The sequence below is a fragment of the Coffea arabica genome, chromosome 10e (assembly GCF_036785885.1).
Source record: "Coffea arabica cultivar ET-39 chromosome 10e, Coffea Arabica ET-39 HiFi, whole genome shotgun sequence".
NCBI classification, from domain to species: Eukaryota; Viridiplantae; Streptophyta; class Magnoliopsida; order Gentianales; family Rubiaceae; genus Coffea; species Coffea arabica.
The window spans coordinates 28446729-28471196 of record NC_092328.1 but is presented as its reverse complement, the minus strand read 5'-3'; the positions used below and the strand labels follow the sequence as shown (position 1 = coordinate 28471196).

Genomic DNA, 24468 nt, shown 5'->3' with positions numbered 1-24468 from the left:
TGACCAGCAAAGATGAAAGTAAACAGCAAAACAGCAATAGAAGGAAAGAGAAAAAGTGCCACAAGTTTTCTGCAATTTTTCCCAGCCGCAGCTTTTTTTTCATTTCATCACGCAGACCAGATTTTTGATTCAAATACACAACTTTGATGAGATATTTTTCAACCCAACATCACAACTTTAACTAAGCAACAAGCTGCTTAACTTTAAACTCCAAACAAGCAAGAAACAATAAAGGAAATGATGCAACAAAGAAATTCTGAACAAGACATTCATGTAAAATGGTTTGGCAACCTGAAATTCACTCTTTCGGTAAGTGTTTGAACATGACTCAAGCGTTCCAGCCCCCAAAAATGCAAACCCAACACCCCTTATCTAATTCCTCTTTCCAACATATAGGTCAACCAGCAAACTGGATGGCCGAAACTTTGGTGAGTAAATGCAGGTAAGAAAACAGCAAAGAGCATGCAAGAGCTTTTTTTTTTTTTGTTCTGCCGCAAATTGTTGCAGCTTCAACTTATTGTCATGTAACATCCCCAAGCATAATCCTCTAACCCCCATAAACTAAATGAAACAGCAGGGCATGAAATGCAGCAAAAGAGAGAGTGAAACTACGCCTAAAGCTACTGCCAAAGAGCACAAAACTTCAGCTAATGTTTACAAAAATGCAGCGAAAGGTATTGAACAAGTGCCATGTCGCGGCCTATTGTTACGCCGCACGTTTCTGCTTTACATACATGGGATACCAACAAACTCAACAAGCAAAACCCAGAAAGGGATCCCAAGCCATTCCAGAAACTTCAGCAACCCGAAAGATCAGATTTTTATCAAGATTGCTGCTAAAAAGTTTTAATCAACAGAAAAATTCTAGCTTTTCCCACAAAACCCTTGACAACGGAAACAAGAAAAGAAGGAAAACAAAACAGAACACAAGATTCACAGTTCATCCCTTCCTCAGCAGATTTACGGAAAAGAAAAACAAACCAGACTTCATCCAAGAGCTTCAAGTAAAGATCTAAAATATTGCTTTGATGGGGAACTTGGAAGTATACCTTAAAGAGTCGATAGAAGCTAATGCAGTCTGTGGGAAAAAAATCAGCCGATGAAGAAAGTTTCCAGCAGTTCCTTCTCCTCTTTCCTTTGGTTGCTGTTCCCTTTCTCTCTTTTGGTGTCTGTTTTTCCGCCCGTAGCCTCTCCCTTTTCCTTCACCCGATCCTTCTCTCTTTTCTCACTATCCCGTTACTCTTTCCCTCAGTCTGTCCTGGTTCCCTCGATCTCTTTCTTTTTTCCTTTGATTTCTGTTTTTCCACCTCGTCACCAATCTCAGATTGCTATTTCCCTACTCTCACTCCGCCGTCATCCAGAACCTCCCCTCCTTTTATGAGCCTTTAGCTTTTCTTTTTATATCCCATCCAAACCCCTTAAACCTCATCTCAATGGTTCAGAGGCAGCTTCAAGTCTCCGTTCCCCTCTCAGCCATCGGATGAGCTTCCATTTCTAGATTGTCCTGGGCTTGTAGATGAAAGCCAAGTGTAACAGTACTGTGATGATCTAACGGAGCCTACCCAAGGCCAAATGGCCGAGAACCGCGGCTGCAATTCTCTTCTGCTGCAGCCGAGACCAAATGTTTCCCTTTTTTTTTTAATCACTTAATTAATAATAAAAAAATGACAATTTAAACAAACTTAAATAAAATATACCAAATTAGTAACCAAAAGATAAAAAATTTTCCTCTTTTCTTTTTCTTTTACTCTTTTTTTTACTTTTTTTTTCAATAAAAAGAAATAAAACATATTTTTCACCAATTTTCTCTCTTTTTGGCAAAAATTTATGCTAAAAGTCTTATAATAATAAAAATAAATAAATAAATAGCTAAGAGAGCCCAAAATGAATACAAAATACAACTAATAAATAAAATAAAAATAAAATAATAGATAATAATAATCTAAAAAAATACTAAAGTGCTATATAAATGCTAAAAGTCTAAGAACCAAAAATCATGGAATTAAGAGAATTATTACTAAAAATAAAAATAAAAATTAGGATAACAATTATTTAAAAATTTGGTGTCTACAGTTTGCCTCTCCTTGTCTGAGTTTTGGAAAAACTTGTGACAAAGAAATAGACACCAAATGCTTACCTGCAAACTGGCCGAACGACTGCCGTTTTTGAAATGAGGACTGACCCCTTTTGATGAGACTGACTCGGACGAGAAATTTAAAATTGGGACTGACCCAACACGAAATTAAATCGGGACTGACCCGGGGGGACTAACCCGAACAAGAAATTTAAAACGGGACTGACCCGAACAAGAATTTTAAAACGGGACTGACCCGAGCGGGAATTTAAAACGGGACTGACCCGAACAAGAAATTTAAAACGGGACTGACCCGAACAGGAATTTAAAACGGGACTGACCCGAATCAGGAATTTAAAACGGGACTGACCCGAACAGGAATTTAAAACGGGACTGACCCGAACAAGAAATTTAAAGCGGGACTGACCCGAGTAGGAATTTAAAATGGGACTGACCCGAACAAGAAATTTAAAGCAGGACTGACCCGAGTAGGAATTTAAAATGGGACTGACCCGAACAGGAATTTAAAACGGGACTGACCCGAACAGGAAATTTAAAATGGGACTGACCCGAACAGGAATTTAAAACGGGACTGACCCGAACAAGAAATTTAAAACGGGACTTCACTGGGGAGGTTTAAACAATGAATTGAGTTTTTACCTGGGAGTAGTTCAAACTTTTGTACCAAGAGGGAGATTTGATCTCTGTAGCTGAAGCGATAGCTGATGTTGTTTCTTATGATCAAGCTTTGCCAATAACATTATCACTTCGTCTTTGCTTACTGGGGAGCTTTTTCTGACATCGATTTAGGTGCGAAAAGGAGAGTGGTTGTTTTCGTTTGTAAACGCAACGTTCCTGCAAGAAAAGAAGAAATAATGGACTTGCCACCATCATTTGATCCGGTTTGCCTTGAGAATCGTGTAAACATGAGTCTTGTGATGCTTTTGCCTCTGTTCTGCGGCGTCTGGCTTAGTCGAACTTGTAATTTTGATACCTTTCAATTCTTGAGACTGATAAAGCACGTATTTACCACGTCACCAAATCTATGTAGCAGCTTTGTTGCATTTTACTCACTTTAATAGATGATTGAATCCCCTATCCTTGCACAAACCTTAGGGTTTATCATCCATTCGAATCCAATGGTGAAAGAATGATGCATGAAAAATTTGTCATATAAAAATCAATGATATATGCAAGATGATTTCCTATTCAGGCAAAGATGAGCATGCAAAAGAATGCAGACAACCACAAGCAGTCGAACACAAATAATCGAGAGAAACCAAGAGGTTTATAAAGATACATTTTGCAAAAGAATATTTGTAAAGAAAAATACAAATTTGGCCAACGAATATCATATTCAAGACTTTGGATATATTTGCTTTGGAATTCGATACTGGCAGAAGTATCACAAACATGAGGAAAAGTCTAAATGAACCAGGTCACCAGCTGTTCCTTCTCGTGCTTGTCTGTTGAGAAAACCTGCCTTGGCGCCCTTTCGGGTTTTCACCAAGGTTGCCCCCACCCCTTTTTTGTTTTTGTTTTGTCTTTTCTTTTTCTTTTTTTCTTTTACTTTTTTCGAGGCGCCCTTTTGGGTTTTCACCTAAAGAACAATGAAATATCTCGACCATGATCGACTCAGAAATATGAGTTAAAGATTTCTGGCATCAGTAAAATGCACTTCCCTTGTGAGATTAGGCGAAGGCATTATGGACATCACTTGCCAATTGATTAACAAATTTCCTAATAGAAATACCACAAGTGACAAAAGCCAGGACTTTGGGCTTCGTAATGAGGTCAGGTGGGGTGTTTTTCAAGAAAAGTTGAGGCTTGAAAGCAAATTTTGATGCGAGGTGTGAAATAACTTGAGATTGCGCTATTTTGAAATTGTCTCCAATTTTAAACGAAACTGAGGAAAATTTGCCCCAGTTTGATCGAATTTTCTCTCTTTGCATTTTCTTTATTGCATTTTCCTCACTTTTACATTTTTCTTTAAAAACTGAATTTGCCCCAGTGTGGGGTTCTCTTTTCTTTTTGATCATCTCTCTTTCAAAATAAATTTGCCCCAGTGTGGGGTTTGGAATTCTCAGGGGTTATCAAGCGAAAATTTGTCAATTCTGATGGCTCAAAGGGGACAAGTAGGGATAAAATGTTTTAAGTGTAAAATAAGATGGCCTGACTTGCATTTCGCCGTTTGTATGAATTTCTAAAGAAAATTTGCATGATCAAATGAAAAACTTCTTGCACATGTCTGAGTTGATGGGTTGAGGGAATGTTCGTGTGACAGCCCCACCTTCCCCTAAGGCAAACCAAAGGGGTTAGCGGACTGCCTGCCCAGCTCTCGCCAGGACTACGGTACAGTTAACGTCGTTCTATAACGTTCCGGAACACACCATTGCACGCAAACAAGTCAGAAAACACAAAAGAAAAAAATGAAAATTTGCGCCGAAGATGAATAGTGCAGGCCACGTCAGAATCCGGCCGGAATCTGGCCGGATTAGCGGCCGGATTCTTGGCCGGATACTGTCCAGTGAGCATTTCGAATTTTTTTCAAAAGTTCCACTCAATCCGGCCGGCAATCCGGCCAAGATTCCGGCCGGATTGTCTGGCCGGATACCGGCCAGTGAGCAACTGGCCGGATTTTCAAATTTTCACAGGCAATCCGGCCTTCAATCCGGCCCGTTTCTGGCCGGATTCCTGGCCGGATTCAGGCCAGTGACCTTCGGTCAAATTTTTTTTCTTTTCCGTTTGAAAGCCGTGGTGATCCGAAATCCATCCAAACATTTACCAAACATATATATACAATGGAAACCAACATTTACAAGCCAAACGGCCTACCAAAGTATCCATTTCGTTCATACATATACAATAGCCATTTACCCCAAACATTGGTGCAATCAAAGCACTTAGGGTTTTCACCCTCAAGGAGCTAATCAAAATACATATACATGAGCTCAACTTGTCATTCAACTATTACAACCTTTTCCAAAAGTATTCATTTTCCTGTAAGGAAAACAAATGGAACGGAGTGAGCTAAAGCTCAGTGAGCAACTATCACAATAGCAGTTAAGATCACATAAGCATAACCATTCAATTCAAGTATGCAATTTCGAAGTAAGCAATTCAGTGAAAGGATACGGTCGGCTCTCAAGAGCCCATTTCCATGCTTACATTCTTGATCCACACTCATTGACCCTCCGTCAATGTTAAAAGTACCAAACCGTAGACCTCACTTCACTTCCATTCCTTCCACCCAACATACCCCAACCGGGCCCGCACTCCATTCAGTCATTTTGGTAATACTCGAGTATACCGGAACCAAAGGTCTCATTACCACAAGGTTCCTCAGTACAGTCCCCGTGGCATGACAATTTTCACGACCAAGCCCTCGCCGGCTCGATCCAATTGACTACCAAACGGGGTTGAGCTCAGTAATACAGTGAAGCCATTGGACATTCGCCCAAATGACACCAAATCAGTTTCCAAGAATGGAATTCAGTATCCAGTATATCAAGTTCAGTAATGCAGTAAAACGGTAGCCAATCAGTGATACTATCAAAAGGGGTGAGGGCGGTCAAGTACACCCTCACCTTAATCAATTCCAATATCCAAGTAAGCCTTCAAGGCATCACATATACATTTAGCAAAGCCACATAGTAACAATTAAGTGAGTAGTATACTCACCAAGTGAGAAAATGATGTTTCATGCACCGTCGTTAAACGAACGTCGTGCACCACCGTTTCCTCCTAGAACAAGTGAACAATTACCATAAGACTCGATAACGAGTCACAAAGCCAAGCCAATTATAACCCAATAGGGTTTCATATGCATAAACAAGCATAATAGCAAACCAGAAAATCAAGCATTGGAACTCATTCGTCCCAACGACAAAAACAGTTTTTGGCCTCCAAAAGCGGTAATGGCACAACTCTCACTACAATTATCGGATGGGGGTGTAAGACCCACCATTTCGAAGCCAAGAAACAGAACTACAACAATGTAGAAGGTCACTCAATCCAGTTCCTAACACAACTAGGTCAAATATACGAAATACTATACCAGAATTCCCAAAACAGGTTTGCAAAATGCAGAAAACTGTAATCGGTATATCTCAGTCCATACAAGTCCAAATGCCGAAATTCCAAAGGCATATGTTAGCTAAGTCATCCAGCTACATTTCATCAGAAGACACCAACTCCAAAATCCAAACCAATTCCAGTCAAAATAGCCAATTACTATCGCAGTTTTCGCATTCTGTCCAAAGCAGAACAGCTACAGTAATTTCGTCATAACTCACTCCACACTAATCCAAATGCCCTGAAATTTTACAGGCATCTCCATCACATCAATACCTACAACTTTTATGTTTTGAGAAAAGTCAAATTCGGCCTCTAACCCTATGATCAAAAACCGGACAGAATTGGGAAATTAAGAACCCTAACTTTTCAATTTCACACCAAATCCAAAATTGATTGCATTTAACCACATTTCACATCCACTAGAGCCATTATAGTCCATTGCCAATCATCACAAACAACCACACCATCATAATCCAATTAAACCAGAAAAATCATCTTAAAATGGAAAACTTCACCAAATCAATTCCAACCAAGATAAAAACCAGAAATTTCAGCACTCTTATCACTAGTAAGCACAACATAAGCATCATTAGGTGTAGTAGGGTGTTTCAAGCTTCACTTACCAAGAAACAAGAGAGAGGAGGATGTTGAACACCTTAATCCTTCAAACAAAGTTCACCAACACACTAACTAGCACTAGAAGGAAAGTTTTTATGGAGTAGAACTAACTTAAGCACTTGATTTGGTGGATTTGGACTTGTTAGAAGCTTGAATGTTGAAGAGTTTTGTCTTCCTTGGAGCTTGAGAGGGCCGGCTATGGTGGAGAGAAAATGAGGGAATTTTAGTGAATTTTTGAAGATATTTACTAGTTGGGTCAAAAGTCAAAAATTTGTCAAAAGGTGAATAGTGTTTCTTAAGTCATAACCAATGAGAACGTGACATGTGGCATCTCATTAAATGCATTCTTATCATTCTTTTCTCTCTCACATCAATCACTTCACACACACTACTTATCTCTTAACACCCGATAAATTTTTCACAGTATCCGAAACTTAACCGTATTGGCCGAATTTTCCCGAACTTCGCACTAGTGGGTCCCACGTCCAATATATATTCTTAATTTTCTAAAAACTCTCCAATACTAGAAAATTCATCTAAAAACTATAACTGCTCATAAAATTCACCAGGAAAATATTCCTAAGCCAGAAAATGCAGAAAACATGCAAGTAAGGGGAAATAAACCCTAGAAAAAAAATATTAGGGTTTTACGGGTTCTCACAGTTCGTCCATCCATTTCCGCCAAAATAAGTGCTCCGCCAGGTAATACCTTTTGGACAATGAACGGCCCTTGCCAATTTGGAGCAAATTTGCCTTTAGCTTCATCTTGCGTTGGCAAGATCCGCTTTAGTACTTTGTCACCTTCTTCGAATGCACGCCGATGGACTTTTTTGTTGTAAGCCCGGGCCACACGTTTCTGATAGCACTGACCATGACAGATAGCATTGAGCCGCTTTTCATCGATCAAAGTCAATTGCTCATGGCGCTGCTTCATCCAATCAGCCTCCTCCAATTTAGCTTCCATGAGGATTCGTAGCGAAGGAATTTCAACTTCAGCTGGTAATACAGCTTCCATTCCATACATGAGTGAATATGGCGTTGCCCCAGTCGATGTCCGGATAGAAGTCCGATACGCCATTAATGCATAAGGCAACTTTTCATGCCAATCGCGATGCCTTTCAGTCATTTTACGGATAATCTTCTTCAAATTCTTGTTTGCGGCTTCTACAGCTCCATTCATCTGAGGCCTATGAATGGCAGAATTGCGGTGTCTGATCTTGAACTGCTCGCATAGTCCATCTACCATGTCATTGTTCAGATTCTTGGCATTGTCTGTGATAAGCGTTTCGGGTACTCCAAAGCGACAGATGATGTGATCTCTCACGAAATTGGCCACTACCTTCTTCGTTACATGTTTGAATGACTCCGCTTCAACCCATTTAGTAAAGTACTCAATTGCCACCAATATAAATCGATGTCCATTTAAAGCGGGATGATCAATCGTACCAATCACGTCCATACCCCACATTGAACAGGGCCATGGGGCGATCATACTATGCAATTCAGTGGGCGGAGCGTGTATAACGTCACCGTGCATTTGACATTTTATACATCTTCGGACAAAATCTATACAATCACGCTCCATAGTAAGCCAGAAGTATCCGGTTCTCATGATTTTCTTTGCTAGCAAATGGCCATTCATGTGAGGTCCACAAACGCCACTATGCACTTCTTTCATCATGTATTTTGCTTCGTCTTCATTGATGCACCTTAAAAGGTTCAAATCTGAGGTTCTTTTGTGCAAAACTTCTCCACTTAAGAAAAATTTTGAAGCCATTCTACGCAGAAAACTCTTGTCCTTTGTACTAGCATGCAGAGGGTAAGACCCAGTTTTGAGAAACTCCTTAATATCATTATACCAAGGAATATTGTCAGAGGACTTGTCTACAACCCAACAGTGGGCAGGCTTATCTTGAAGTTGAATCTGGATTGGTTCGATCCTCAATTTATCTGGATACTGGATCATAGAAGCTAAGGTGGCCAAAGCATCAGCAAATGCGTTTCGGGCTCGCGGGAGATGTCTGAACTCCAAATTTTGAAATTGCTTGGCCAGAGTGAGCAGACTACAATGGTAGGGCAAATTTTTTGAATCTTTGGTTATCCACTGCTTCAAGGTTTGGTGCACGAGCAAATCTGAATCACTGAAAGCTATCAACTCTTTGATTTCCATTTCTAAAGCCATTTTGAGACCAAAAATGCAGGCTTCATATTCAGCCATGTTGTTTGTGCAAGCAAATTGCAATTTGGCAGCGGCAGGGTAGTGCTTCCCTTCGAGTGAAACTAAAACAGCTCCAATTCCAGCTCCGAGAGAATTCGAAGCTCCATCGAAGAAAAGCCTCCATTCAGGGCTTTGCTCACTTATATCGTCTGTGGCGCCTACAAATAAGACTCTCTCATCAGGGAAATAAGTATGAAGTGGTTGATAATCATCATCATTTGGATTTTCTGCCAAATGATCAGCTATAGCTTGCCCCTTGATAGCCTTTTGTGAAGTGAAAACAATATCGAACTCTGAGAGAATTATCTGCCATTTAGCCAGACGTCCAGTTAGCATCGGCTTCTCCAAGAGATATTTCAAAGGATCAGATCGGGAAATAAGATAAGTGGTATGGCTCAACAGGTAGTGTCTCAGCTTTTGAGCTGCCCAGGCCAATGCACAGCAGCTTTTCTCAATGAATGAATAATTAGCCTCATACTGCGTGAACTTCTTGCTTAGATAGTAAATGGCTTGCTCCTTCCTTCCGGAGTCATCATGCTGCCCGAGGACACAACCAACTGCTTCTTCAAGCACAGATAGGTACATGATTAATGGTCGACCCGGCTTGGGTGGCACCAAGACTGGCGGATGTAACAAATAATCCTTGATCTTATCAAAAGCTTGTTGGCATTCTTCACTCCAATACAATGGCACATTCTTTCTCAACAATTTGAACAACGGCTCGCATGTGGCAGTTAGCTGGGCAATGAATCTCCCAATAAAATTGATCTTTCCTAAGAAACTTTTCACGTCCTTCTGAGTTTTCGGCACTGGCATATCTCGAATTGCTTTGATTTTTGCTGGATCTATCTCTATGCCTCTTTTACTGACAATGAAGCCCAACAATTTACCAGCTGGTGCTCCAAAAGCGCATTTCGCAGGATTTAGCTTCAAATTGTACTTCCGCAACCTTTCGAACAGCTTCTTTAAATCAACCAAATGGTTCTCTGCTCTTTTAGACTTGATTATGATGTCATCCACGTAGACCTCCATCTCCCGGTGGATCATATCATGAAACAGGGTGGTCATGGTCCTTTGATACGTAGCTCCGGCATTCTTTAAACCAAAGGGCATCACTCGGTAGCAAAATGTGCCCCAAGGGGTGATAAAAGCAGTCTTCTCCCTATCCTCTTCTGCCATCAAAATCTGGTGATATCCAGCGAAGCAATCACAAAAAGATTCAATCTCATGCCCAGCGGTATTGTCCAGGAGAATGTGAATATTTGGCAGAGGAAAATCATCTTTAGGACTGGCCTTATTGAGGTCTCTATAATCAACACAAACTCGCACCTCTCCATTCTTTTTTGGAACAGGGACTGGATTCGAAAGCCAAATAGGGTAATGGGAAACAATGATAATGTTGGTTTTGAGCTGTTTTTCAATTTGCTCTTTTATTTTGAGGCTCATATCTGGTTTGAATTTTCGGGGTTTTTGTTTTACGGGTGGAAAAGTAGGATCTGTGGGCAACTTATGCACTACCACATCAGTTGAAATACCAGTCATGTCATCATAGGACCATTCAAATACATCCTGGAACACAGTCAAAAATTCAAGCATCTCTTTTTTCTGCCTCTCATTCAAATGAATACTAATTTGCACCTCCTTAACTTCATCTTTAGTGCCAATGTTAACCTTTTCTGTTTCTTCCAGGTTCGGTTTCGGTTTCTCCTCATATTGTTCAAAGTCCTTTGCAAAAGAATCGAATACCTCCTCATTATCACTCTCGCTTTGGAGCTCGGATTCCCAGACCTCCAAGTCGTGAGTGATATAGAGATTGCCATTATTGAATTCCAGAATAGTGATATCCAAAGGGTCGAATAGTTTTATTTTTGGCCATCTGAAAGAATTAACGAATGTGGGATAATAAGCAAACAAACATACAACAAACAAATGAATAAGCAATATGACAAACAAATAAACAAAACAACATGACAAGAACCACTTGTGCATTTTCATAAAACCTTTGATTGAAAGCGAAAACAAAAAGAAAGCAAGCGGAAACAATATTTACATGTGCAAATTTTAGTCAAAAGTAAAGATGCTTTCATTAGCTATTTACAGATGCAGAAGTATTTTCATGAATTCGCATGAATGACAAACCCTTTTAGTTTTACCGAAACTCCTTCTGAATGGGCAGAAACTCGGCTGTCCAATTGGAAATTGATCCTTCAAGGATGTCGGGAAACTCGGCCTCATCTGGGAAACTGTCTTCAAATGTTGCCCCAACGAACAATTGGGCCAAACTAGTTTCGATTTCGTCAACTGGGTTAATCTCTGACGTGATCACCTCGATTGGTCGTGGAAAAGTATAATGCAGTGGTGGAATATCAAAGGCCTTTTGCCTGCCTTCTTTCTCTGCTCTCTTGCGTTCCTTCATTTCTTTGATGTCTTTAGCGGTTGGTCGGAAACCCAAACCGAATGAATCCTTTTTCTCCATAATTTCCACTGGTTTCAGAATTCCTTATAGATCACGTCCCAGCCCTTTGTCAAACTCATATCCTCCGCGGATCATTTCCTTAGCCATCATGACACTGGCCTTTGACAGAGCTCGTTCCCCTTTTGTTATCCAACTTACGGAGACGATATCAGCTGTGCTATGAGGGGTCACTGTGGCGTTTCGGCTACCATCTTCTTTGGACCCAGAATCAGCAATCACGAAGCAATCCTCCTCGGCAAAGATAGTTATCAATTTGTCATTTACTATGAATTTCAACAATTGATGCAATGAAGAAGGCACAGCTCCGGACTTATGAATCCACGGCCTTCCAAGCAAAACATTGTAAACACTAGGAAAGTGCATAACTTGGCAGGCTATTTGAAACTGTGCGGGCCCCATCTCGACTACTAAATGCACTTCTCCTATAGGTTCTCTTTGTGCTCCATCAAAACCTCTAACTATGGTCCCTGAAGGCCTCAGCTTGATATCTTGCAACCCTAGCTTTTCCAAGGTACTCCAAGGACAGATATTAAGCGCAGATCCATTGTCAATCAATACCTTTGGCAAAATTTTCCTGTTGCACCTCACAACTATGTACAGAGCCTCGTTATGTCCAATGCTTTCTGCCGGTAACTCATCATCAGAGAAAGTGATTTGTTTTGTAAATAACACACTCCCAACTATATGTGAGAAATTAGCAACCGAAATGTCCTTAGGGATTTGAGCTTTAGTCAACACTTCGAGCAACACATCCCTATGCATATCCGAAGAAAAGAGCAGATCCAACATGGATATTTGGGCGGGCGACTTGCTTAGCTTCTCGACTACATTATATTCGCTTCTTTGGAGCCTTTTAAGAAAATCCAAGGCTTCCTTCTCAGTAATTGTTGGTTTAGCGGGCAGCTCGGGTTTATTTGTTTGAATCGGAACGGTAGCTCCAAACGGACTTGCAATCCTCCCTGATCTAGTGACCACTGACACCTCTTCCTTGGCAACTGACTTTTCTCCAATTTGTATGATAGGTTCATCGTAGTTCCATGGCACTCGCTGCAAACTCAGAACAGGCTCCTGATCTGGGAATTCGATGACCACCGGCTCCAAAGCCTTGCTCTCAGCTAGAGTGAGATCCAAAATAAAAGGCCTTTCATCCTCCTCAAATGGCACCTCTATTACAAATGGTTGGTCTGTGACCCCAAACACCTCAGCTTCCCTTGCCAATTTTTGGACTTGCTCCTCATACTCTGCGTAGTCCAGAATGACCCCAATGGTATTAGTGTGTTCCGGCAAGGGGTTCCTATTTATATTCGGCCCTTGTGCCTCCTTTTTCCTGATTACAATCTCTCCGGCTTCAATCATATCTTGAATTCTATGCTTAAGAGCCTTGCAATCAACGGTTGAATGTCCGGGTGCCCCTGAATGATAAGCACAGACGGCTTGTGGGTTATACCCAGCGTATATGCCATATGGATAGGTCGGAGGGAGCGCCGTGCCAATTTTTCCGGCGGCCTTCAACTGGTCATACAATTGGTCTAGAGGCCTGCCTAAATCGGTAAATGTACGACTACGGGCTTGGTTGTAAGGTTCAAGAGGTTGAGGATGGCTATAAACAGGTCTATTTGGTGGAGGAAATCTTGGGTTATATGGAGGGCGAGGTCGGTTTTGGGGTGGATTTGGTTGAGAAATTTGAAAAGGGGCTAAAGGTGGGTTAGGATAGCTTGGGCGAGGTCGAGGGTGATGGATATTGGTAGTATATCATGGTGCGGGTTTGAATAATAAGGGTAATGTGGTTGGTAGGTTGGATTGTGTTGGTATCGGGGTTTGGGTGAAGGGTTCTGGTTCCAAATAAAAGTTGCCCCCCCTCTTTCTTTTTAAACTGCGGCTTCTTTCCACTGCTCCCTTGCCCTTGCAAAGCTTCTACTTGTGATTTTAGGGCAGAGACGTTAACAATTTTCCCGGCTCTCACAAAATCATCATACTCTTCGAGTTTATTCACAATCGCAGCAAATGAACACCCGGTCATACGAAAGATTTCTTCGAAGTATGGAGGATCATGCGCCTTTATGAAAGTGCCAATAATTTCATTTTCAGTCATCGGAGGCTCAACCTTGGCAGCTATCTTCCTCCATCTTTTGGCGTATGTCTTATGATCTTCAGATGGTCGCCTCTTGGTGCCTTCCAAAGTAGTTCTGGTCGGTGCTAGCTCACAGTTATATTTGTGACAGCCCCACCTCCCCCTAAGGCGAACCAAGGGTTCGGCGGGCCGCCAGCCCAACTCTCGCCGGGTGTCAGTCGTTCACTACAATCCTCAAATGAATTACAATATAAATCTCAAATATACATCACATGGTCCACAAATATACATCCAAGTCTCAAATAATTACATGTCACAAATGCAGCGGAAACAATTCTCAACTATACATAAAATGATTAGTAAATCCAAATTGTACAAAATATAGGCCATCCAGTCACGTGCACAAGTACTACAAGTTCTTCCTTCGCCTTGAGCCCTGTGGAGGGGAATAAAATAGTTTTGGGGTGAGGTAGAAGCTCAGCGAGTAACCAGTAAAATCATTAAACAAATATATTTCACAATGTTGCATTTCGATCATTTCGATGATGTCATGATTCAGAGATCAAATGTACGTTTAGTGCTCTCGTGAGCCGGTGAAATCACAGCACTTGAACACCCAACGCTCAAATAGATCATTTAACATTAACATTAACATTAGGAGGGAGCCCCTTTTTGAGCTCCGGAGCCATTTGCTCCATCATGTCACGAACTCACGAAAATGGTGGAGACGTTGGTGTCCAGCACAAGACTTTTCCAGAACTCATTGAAGCCAAATCATGTCATGAATTCACATGCAAGCACGCATGAGATGCAATCGAGTACATAATGCAAGAAATATTTCACAAGTACTTTGGAAATAGTTTAGGGTCACTCACCTCCATGGCTCAGGAACCATCCATCATATATCATTGCCTTGCTCAAATCCAAGTCTTAGTTCACAAACTCAATGCAAACAAGTCCTTTCAAAATTCGGACAGCACTTCCTCTTATCTTTCTTTACTTTTCCAGCCATCAAGGCTTCATTATTTTTCTCATTCAAACCCAAAGGTACACACACAACAACAAGTTCATCCAATAGCCATTCAGCAAGCTCCAAGTAGTCCTAGTACAAGTCAAGCTAGGGAAAAGTCCGGAAATGAAAGTTAAGCTCAAAACCAGAAAAACAGGTTTTGACGTCATTTTGCGGTAATGGTACCAAAGGCGCTACGATTGTCGGATGAAGGTACAAGACCCACCGTTTCGAAGCTAAGAGACAGGGCTACAATATTTCATAAGGTCACTCAACCCAGTTTTGAGTGTAAACAGGTCAAAAATGCAAGATACTACATCAAAACGTAAAACAGATTCACCAAAATGCATTCTAGCGGAAACATCATAAAGCAGGCTATCCAAGTCCAAATCCAGAAATTCCAAAACCAACTGAAAGCTAAGAAACAGGGTTAAATTTCATCATAAGGCCTCAACAACCAATTCGGATGTAATTCCAGCCAAAACAACCAATTACAGGCGCAATTCTTACATTCGGGTAAAACCAGAACAGCAATAGTAATTTCGAATTTTCTCATTCTACACTACTCCGCTTGACCTGAAATTTTGTAGGCATCTCTAAAATATCATTACCTACAACTTTCATGTTTTAAGCCAAGGCCAATTCGGCCTCTAACTAGGAGCTAAAAATTCGGGCAGAATGTTCCTTCACAAAATCTAATTTTCTGAAATTTCTTCCAAAACAGAAATTGATTGTAATTAATCACTTTTTCCACCTCCTAGAGTCATTAAACATCATTTCCAATCATCATACATGACCCCATAATCATATCCATATGAAAACAGAAAAATCCCCAAAAATTATAAAACTTCTCCAATTCAACCAAAATCAAGATATAATCCATAAAAGTGCATCTTATATCACCACCAATCATGAATTGAACATCAATTAAGGGAGGAGAGTGGTTCTTCACAACTCACCTTAGCCATACAAGAGATTGATTTGGAGTTTTATTGGTTGGATTTGAAGATTGAGCAAGAAATAGAAGGAAGAAATTGAGAGCTTTTCTTTCTTTCTTGAGCAAGAACATTCGGCCAAGAAGCTTGCAAAATGAAGCTTATTTTGATCAATTTTTTGTATTTATTTGGTAAATGTAAAGGTAAAGTCAAATGGTCAAAGTCCAAGATTAAATCACAAGGTGACACTTGTCACCTTTTGGTTCAAAGCTTATCTTTTTGTCTCTCCAATACAAATATCTTAACACCTTGTAAAATAATATCACTTAATACAAAAATCCAACAAGTTGTCAAAAATATATTGCGTTTACCGCACTTGCGGGTCCCATGTTCAAAATACGCTCTTAATTTCTCAAAAACTAATTGGGGAATTTTTCTAATAAAGAAAATGTAGAAAAGGCGGGCGATTAAATAAAATAAACCCTAGAAAATTAGAAAATTTTCGGGTTCTCACACTTATACTTTTCGGGGCGTCACAATATTCGTATTGTCTGATGAAGGCGTTGGACAGATCAAGCCAAGTCTTCACCTCCTCTGGCTTTAAGTTTGAATACCAATCGAGGGCGTCTCCTTCTAGACTCTCTGGAAATAACCTTAATGGCAAGTTTTCGTCATCCACCGGTCTGCCCAACTTGTTGGCAAACAAACGCAAGTGCGTCTTAGGGTTGCCTGTACCATCATATTTATTGAACTTTGGGGTCTTGAACCCCACGGGCAGCTGTACATTTGGAAACAGGCACAGATCATCGTAGTCTAACACCCCTTATTTGCTTAAACCTTGGCTTTTCCTGATGAACTCATCGAAACGATCCAATCTCTTAAGTAGCTTCATATCCACCGGGGCAGACGACTCTCCCGCTTCTGGCTTGGTTTTAACAGTGTGCTCTGGCACAACAGGCTCTGCGGTGGTCTGATAAAAAGTTTGTGGATCCAGAGGCATGTTTGGACCACCTTGAGGCTGAAATCCTTGCCCATAGGAAGGATAGAACGGAGGATTTTGAGTATAAGTATACTGCGGGTTGAAAACTACTTCAAAAGAAGTTTGAATTGGAGGAATGACAAATGGTTCGGATTCCGGTTGTTTGACGGGCGCAGGCTCGGGCTGCACTCTGCTACTAATGGGCTCGTCGATCAACTTCTTTTGGGCGGCCATCTCAGACGCCATTTCCCCAAATTTGGTGAGTAATTCAGTCAACTGAACCCCGGGACTTGTGGCTTCCGGCTGGGTAGTTGCAGCGGTCTTATCAGACGATTCTGGCTGAGTACTCATGTCTACACGATTCCTTTGGGCTTTACTTCGGGATCGCGTAATAATGGGGCTTTTCCGAGAAGCTATTTTGAAACTTTACCTGAGGATGCAAAAGAATCTTTAGATAAACCAATCGTTACTAGATTTCTGCAACTTATTCAAAAGAAAAAAAGAAAAAGACATGAGTTAGTGATTGTTCAAACAATTCAGATGCATGTCCTATGGGGGGACCCTTTTGTGCCAAGGGTAGGCCTAGCATGATGCAAGCCTTCGGGGTAAAATCCCATTTCCAAACCTGTAAGTGAATTTAGAACTTTGAAATGGAAAGCTTCTCATAAAATGTGGAAGAGTTCAATCTTTCATTACAACCTCGTCAATGGTCTTAGTAACCATGTTTACAAAATCCCTATGTCTCAAGAGACTTGTACTTTGTGACTCTCTAGAGCTCCCTAAACTGAGCTTACGAGCTCCTTCCCTAATCCTATCAAGGGCGTCTATGGCTTCCTCTAGTTTCTCATTCTTCTTCTTCTCCCTCCTCAACTGTACTTGGGTATCCTCTAAAACTTTGTTGGCCATTATAAGCTGGGCTTGAGATTCCTCTAATTCTTTCCTTAGCTTCTCCATTTGTTCTTCGGGACTGGCTGATGCTGATTGTTGCCTTGCCCTATCATGTTCCACCCTTTGTTTGATCCATTCATTGTACCCAGGCATAACTGCAGGTGCCATCTTGTTTACCAGTTCCAACTGCAAATTCTCAAGACCTTGCAAATTTCCCCAAGCCTCTAATACCATGCTTCGACTCTCGGTCACCGTACCCAATCTGAGATCTTCAACCCCTTGTACCATAGGAATGCTTTGCGGGTATCCAAACTGTCTCATAACTCTTTGTGGAATATAAGTGACTAGACTGTCGCGTCCCACTTTTTGAGTGTGTGAAAGTAGCGTGTGAGATATGTATGTGAACGTGTGTGAAGATGAAAATAAAAGGCCGTGGGATTGTGAAATGCGACGGTTTGGCCAAACAAAGTTCAAAAAGGGTTTTTGAATGAAAAATGGAGTCGCCACTTGGTATAGAGTTAGGGTGTACCAAGTCACCCAAAAAGTGATTTTTTTTTGAAAGAAAAGTAAACAAACCCTTTTTAATGAACTTTTAGGTCTACGTAACCAAAGAAAGGGATCGGGGGTCACATTTGATAAGGGAGAAGGCAAAGGCAAAGCCTAAGGCACTCCCTTACCCTAGCCAAAGCTAGTTGCATGACCTAGCCCTTCTTTTCCTAATTCTTCTACCCAAAGTATGTTTTGCATGTTGGATACGACTAATGGATGCGAAAAAAAAATGCAATCCTAAATCTAAAATGTCTCTTATGAGGCTTTTTGGTCCCAATCACATGAGTTGTGATGGCCAATAAGGAAAGCTCTCATAGAGGTCACGGGTAATGCAAATGAAGACCCAAATATGAGTGCAAGTGTGAAAATGTAAGGGGAATGCAAAATAAAATAAAATAAAAATACAAATGTAAGTGCAAGTGTGCAAATGTGTGCAAGTGGATGAAAATATGGTATAATAGTAGTAAATGCATATAAGTGCAATTGGGTGCAATTTTGTGAGGTAGAAAATAAATAAGTGATAGGGAAAGAAGAGATGTGTGTGAACATGGCATGTGGAGTAAGAAAAATATTAGTGAGAAAATGTAGATAAAAATGAAAAAGTGATATGGTAAAATGGAGGTGCATGAACCTAGAGGAGTGCATCAAGCCGGGTGCGGGAATGACTCCTAACTTTGTGATTTTAATTTTCCCTTTGATAGAGGGAATACAAGCGTGCTAAGGCTTAGAAAAGCCACACTCGTCTATATCCCATATTTAAGGGGTAACTCTCAAGCAAATGTACCCTATAACTAGCATGGAGATGCAAAAACCTAAAATGAAAGGGAAAGGATTGGAGGGGCATGCCAAATGCTAGAAAACTAAGAAAAATGCATGAAATGTAGTGAGACATGCAAGTATGTACTAGCGAGGGAGATCCCTAAGGGTCTAGCATTGGACTAGCCCATATCTATGAATTCCTACTAGCGTTGGACTAGTGGAAAACGGGACAATGAGCCACAACTAGCGTTGGACTAGTGTGGTGACGTGCATTCATCCATCATATTCATCTATGACTATAGAAAGCAAGTAGACATGCCAATCACCTATAAACACATAGCACATAACACTTAGCATGCTCGACTAGATGCAAGAGCCTAATAAAGCAAATTAACACGTAGCAACAAAAGCAAGCAATCAAACTAATGAACCTATTACATTGGCTAACTAAAACAAATGGGGAAGGGGAAAAGTGAATAAAAAATGCTCTCCAAGCCCTATCTATTACAAGCCAAGAGGTGTACACATACCCCATAAATAAATAAAAGATTGACTTAATAAAAGTGAAAGTAAATGAAATAAATGAAATGAATTAAGGAAAAGCAAGGAAAAACAAAGTAGACATGCAATTCTCACTTAGCACGTTGGATCACATAGGAGAGAGACAAAAAAGATAAAAGAAGTTATACCTCCCTTGAGTTGATGCCTTAAATGGAGTGAAATCACTTATTTATCCTCCAAAATAAAAGAAATGGTCAAGGTACCAATTTATTTGGGAAAATTAAAGAAAATAGGCAAGCACAAGCTCACTTGGTCATAAAGCCCCTAAAGTCATGACTTAAGTGCAATTGAAACAAAGCATAGTAATTAATTGAAGCAAGCAAACAATGAAGTTGCAAAAATTAAAGCTGCCAGGGACCAAATTGATGAAATTATTCAATTGGTTGGGTCATAGTGGAGCAAGGGGAGACCTGGGGGCCAAAGTGCAATTTTCGAAAGTTTTTCATGCAAGTTCATGCAAAACAACGAAGAGAATGCTTCTGTAATTTCCAGCCGTGACTTCCTATCCTATTTCACCAAGCAAACATATTCACCAAATGCCAGGATTTTAACTATTAATCATTGACTAAACATGTAACTTCATTGCAGGATTGAAACAAGAATTGGAGCCGACCATCAAGGGTAAAAAAAACTAAACAGCAAAAGAAGGAAGAAGAAAAAGTGCAGCAAGGTTTTCTGCAATTTGCTTCCTAAGCTTTGAAGCTTCGGCAACCAAGAATAGGTTAGAAAATTTTTAATCAATCCTCCAAGCTTTGAACTAACTAACAACTGCACAACTACCATAATCCAAGCAAGCAAAAATTATATAAGGAAACCATGTTAACTCATAAAGAAGCTCATGCATTCTGCTGGTTTCTTTCTGCTGCAAATAGCATGCGCATGAAAACATTTCATGAATTCCAATGAACATGTCGATTCATCAACCAATCCTACAAAACTCAACCCAACAAGAGACCATGCAATGACGCAAGATCATTATGTTTGAACATCAGAAAATTCAGACAAAAGATCATGCCAGCATCGAGATAGCATTCTGCAATTTTTCAGCTACAGTTAGCTACGCTTGTGATGTTCATCAGATGCAAACTTTCATTCAAACACGGACAGCTTCTCAACCACACAGCAAAGGCATGATATTGAGCAATCAAAATCACAGAAATTGAACATTCAAGCAAGCAAATCTTTTGTAAAAAAAATTCTGCAACCTTCCGGGTTTAGTTCAAAAAAAGAAAGAAAGGTTTCCTACTGCAATTTTGTTGCGATGGGATTCGTATCGGACCCAGGTAACAAAATCCAAGCAAAACATCAAACTTTCAGACCAAAACAACAAGATTATGGAGCCCAAGCATCAAGGTTCAATCTTGGTACATTTAATATCAAATTTGTGCCATAAAACCTGAACTGCCATCGCGCAAGGTGAGCAGGAAAAGCGCAGCAAAAGAAAAGAATAACGCAAGCTATATTCGGACGAGTTTGGCCAAGATTTAAACTTGAATGGCAAGAGTGAAGTGAAACTACATCACCTTAAAAGCTTTGGGAAGTTGAGATGATGCCGTAAGCTTGAGGGGATAGGAGCTCAAACACTGCAGCTATAAGCAGATACGTTCGGCGCCGACGACGTAAGAGCTGCGACTTCAGCAGGTTTAGGCTTCGATTCAAGGGCGTTCCAGCAGTTTTTCCCAAGAACTTTGTATACAAAGTTTCTTCCCCAAACACCGGAGATTATCCAGATCAATTAAGGTATCCCAGAAGAGTATACAAAGTTTCTTCCCCAAACACCGGAGATTATCCAGATCAATTAAGGTATCCCAGAAGAGATCTCTTCGATGGAGAAAATTGCATCGCAAGGTGACCAAAATCCAGCCTCGTTCTAAAAGTTTGTGCAGAAAATTTTGTTTTCCTTCGTTTCTTTCCCCAGATTCTCCTCTCTGGTTTCTTTTCTCTAATTTTTCCTCTCAACCAGTCGTCATACACTCGCTCCAGCCGCCTCTTTCCTTTTCAGAAACCCCCGTAGCCTTCTCCTTTTCACTACCCACAGCCGCCCCGTTTTTTACTTTACCTCCGCCGTCACCAGAATCCTCTCTCGGACTCCCCCTCGGTTGCTTCTTTCCCCTCGGCCCAAAGTTCCCTCTTTTTTCCTCGCTCAGCCGCCCATCCCTTTGCTTCATCAGCCGTCCAAAAAAAAACCCTTAGCTGCTAAAAACTTCCTCCTCCAGAAAGCTCCTCACTTTTGCTTAGTTTCTCTCTAGCCGTCCGTCCTTCCTCTCACTCTAGATTCACTCCCCCGTAGCCTTTCTTCAGCCTTTTTCCTTTCGGTCTCCCTCTTGTTTTTCTTTTTCGCCGTCACCGAACTCTCTTTTGTCCCGCCCTCTCTCGGCTCTCTTCACTCTTTCTGGTTTCTGGTTCCTTAGTCGTCACCAGCCACACTCCCCGAAAACCCCAGCTCTCTCCTTTTTTTTATTTTTTTATCTTTCAGCCGTCATTCCTTTTTCCCCTCCTCGGCTGCGGTTCCTTTTTCTTTTTATATCAAGTTAGCAGCCCTAAAACCCTCCATTCAATGGCTACAAATCATCTCATCGTAAGCCCTCTCCCTTGGCCATCCGATTCATCCGACAAAAATCCATGATATAAGTATTTTCATGCCGCATGCATGTGCGGCTTTCCCCTTTTTTTTGTGCTTTTTCATTTTTCATATTTCTTTTTCCAAGAAAACATTGAATTTAAATCAAGACAACTAAAACATAATTTTTTGAATGCTTTTTTTTTCTTTTCGAAAAATTCTATGCTAAAACTTAAAAATACAAATAATAAAATAAAAACTAAAAAACTAAAAACTAAAAAGTGAATAAACCTAGCACGACAACTAAAAAAAAGTAAATGAAATTACACTGAAAATTTGGTGTCTACATAGACCATTAACTCCAGCTAGAGGGATGAAGTCATGTTGAGTGGTCCTAAAAGCTGGGTCCCTAACCTTGGTCCAATCTAGAACCCACTGCACCTTTTCACCTTTTCTGGTGTCAAATTGTTGAACTCCTCAATAAACTGGCTTGATGACATCACGCGGTAGTAGCGGCTGACTCTCTCTCGATGTGAATCAATCCAATTCTCAACTGAGAGACAAGGACCCAAAGGGTTAAGTGATCTCTTCGCCAAATGTTCCATGATCCACATTTGAAGTATCAAATTTGAAGCATAAAAGAAACCCCCTTTCATTTGGCAATTGGTAAGGGCTGAGAAGATGTCCGCTATGACAACGGGTATCAAAGTTGGTGTTGTTCCATGAATTCCTAAAAAAAGACCTTGAATCATGTTGATTGTTGCAAATGTCACCTTTCCATGCCTTTGAGGGAATAGAAATAAGTTGATCAAAACCAAACCAAAAGCTTGCACACGCTTCTCTTCCCATTGCCCCCTTGTTATAAAGAAATCAATCTGATGGCGCTCAAAGGACTCCTTTTCCCCAAACCGGTCATATAAAAACCTCAGTGGACAAGATCTAGCATCGGGGTATTGGTCTAAGCTATTGTTCCTCAATCCCAAAAATCTGCAAAACTGCTCTCTCGTTCCCCCGCTCGGGTATATCATAGGACTGCCTTTTCCCGGTACTTGCAACAATCCCTCTAACTCTTCTAGGGTTGGGGTGAGTTCGCACATTCCAAACCGAAAAACTGAGGCATCCAGATCCCAATAATTGATCAATGCTTGGATAGCAGACACGTTGGGTATTATGTCGACAAGGCTTGGTAGATGCCCCACATATTGGAATAGCCCCCCAATCTCATAAGATAGGTTATTCTTCCGCTGATTCAGCTCTCGGGGGACTTGGTTGAGCATTCGACACTGCATCATCTGGATGGGGAATTCACTTAGATACCGTTACCTTGGGATTTTACCCCGTAGGTTATTTTGCAAAAAGGGTAAACGTGCATATCCCAAAAATAGGGTTAAATACCCATGGGATTATAGGGTTGGCTTATCCCTAACATGGAATTGCCTAAATGGCGTTCCTTCTAAGGTTTAATGCATGATGCCATTTATTAAAGCGATGTAAATATGTGACAAATATGGCCTAAAGGACATAAATAATGCATCGGGGGGAAAAGGTCTAAAATGAAATGCACTTATTGAAAATTAAGTGTAATGACTGAAATTTAGACATGTGAGCTATCTAGTGGGTAAGTCACTAAAAGAGTGCCGAAGAGGCCTCTTATTGCTAAAGCACATGAATGCAGGCCAAGAAAACAAAGAAATGGTTAGTGCAATTGATAGTACACATAACATACTGGGAGCAATTAAGAAAAGAAATACAATAAAAACAAGTAAAAGGGGTGGAACCCCTTCCCTCGTGCCTAATGTGCTTAAAAAAGGGTGAGGCTGACTCTAACCTAGGAAAACTCTAACATGGATGCATGAGGCTGGGGTTCACTAATGCAACTAGACTCGATAAGGTTTAAAAAGGTCCCCAAGCCTTCAGACCTAAGGGAATGGGTCATCAATCCCAAGACCTTCAGTCGGTGGCTCGAGCGATCCCCTAGGTACTGCTATGGGCACAGAGCACACCATCCACATACCTAGAGAAACCATTTCTAGTCCTACAAGGCGGTGTGGGAAAGAGCCCACGAAAATAAAATAAAATGGGATAACAGTAAATAAACATGCACGTATGAAGTGTTCCCTATTTTGAGGGAAGGGGTTGAGAACCAACGCGAGGCTCTAAAGGTGACACACACCCCCCCAAATGCAATGCAAAGCGCGAGATAAAACAAGTACAACATACATCAAACAACCAATCATACATACGTGAGTGAGGAAATAGTTTGATACGCGCGCGAGGCAAAAAGTCCTAAAATGGAAAATGCAACCCTAATATCCAAATGCTATGCATAAAAAGGGTAGAAAAAAGGAAAAGAATAGCTAAATCAAATGCTCGGACCCACTTAGGAATTCCCCAGTGGAGTCGCCAAGCTGTCGCACCCCACTTTTTGAGGTGTGCAAGTAGTGTGATATGTATGTGAACGTGTGTGAAAGGAAAAATAAAAAGGCCGTGGGATTGTGAAATGCGACGGTTTGGCCAAACAAAGGGTTTTAGATAGAAAAGGAGTTGCCACTTGGTATAGAGTTAGGGTGTACCAAGTCACCCAAAAAGTGATTTTTTTTTTTTTGGAAAGAAAAGTAAACAAACCCTTTTTAAAGAATTTTTAGGTCTACGTAACCAAAGAAAGGGATCGGGGGTCACATTTGATAAGGGAGA

At 40.8% G+C, this 24468-nt stretch overlaps 1 protein-coding gene and 1 long non-coding RNA gene across 2 annotated transcripts; both read right to left on the bottom strand.

Moving 5' to 3' along the window:
• Nucleotides 1-4832: 4832 nt before the first annotated feature.
• LOC140014975 (uncharacterized) lies at nt 4833-6965 on the bottom strand. The gene is made up of 3 exons (XR_011821723.1): nt 6775-6965; nt 5756-5818; nt 4833-5074 (listed from the first exon to the last, which is right to left on the bottom strand). It is a non-coding gene; the product is annotated as an uncharacterized lncRNA (long non-coding RNA).
• A 4522-nt stretch (nt 6966-11487) lies between these two features.
• LOC140015185 (uncharacterized) lies at nt 11488-16703 on the bottom strand. Its single transcript, XM_072067090.1, has 5 exons — nt 16569-16703; nt 16316-16448; nt 13403-13635; nt 12047-12975; nt 11488-11788 (listed from the first exon to the last, which is right to left on the bottom strand). Exons 1-5 carry the CDS (start codon nt 16701-16703, stop codon nt 11488-11490), a joined length of 1731 nt encoding a protein of 576 aa, XP_071923191.1.
• Nucleotides 16704-24468: the final 7765 nt, after the last annotated feature.

Coding starts and splice junctions, on each gene's coding strand:
- LOC140015185 (XM_072067090.1), bottom strand. CDS start 16,703: ATGGCGTCTGAGATGGCCGCCCAAAAGAAGTTGATCGACGAGCCCATT. Junction 16,449..16,568: donor CAATTCAAACTTCTTTTGAA/GTAGTTTTCAAC, acceptor ACTTTTTATCAG/ACCACCGCAGAGCCTGTTGT. Junction 13,636..16,315: donor GTTCATCAGGAAAAGCCAAG/GTTTAAGCAAAT, acceptor CTACTTTGGAAG/GCACCAAGAGGCGACCATCT.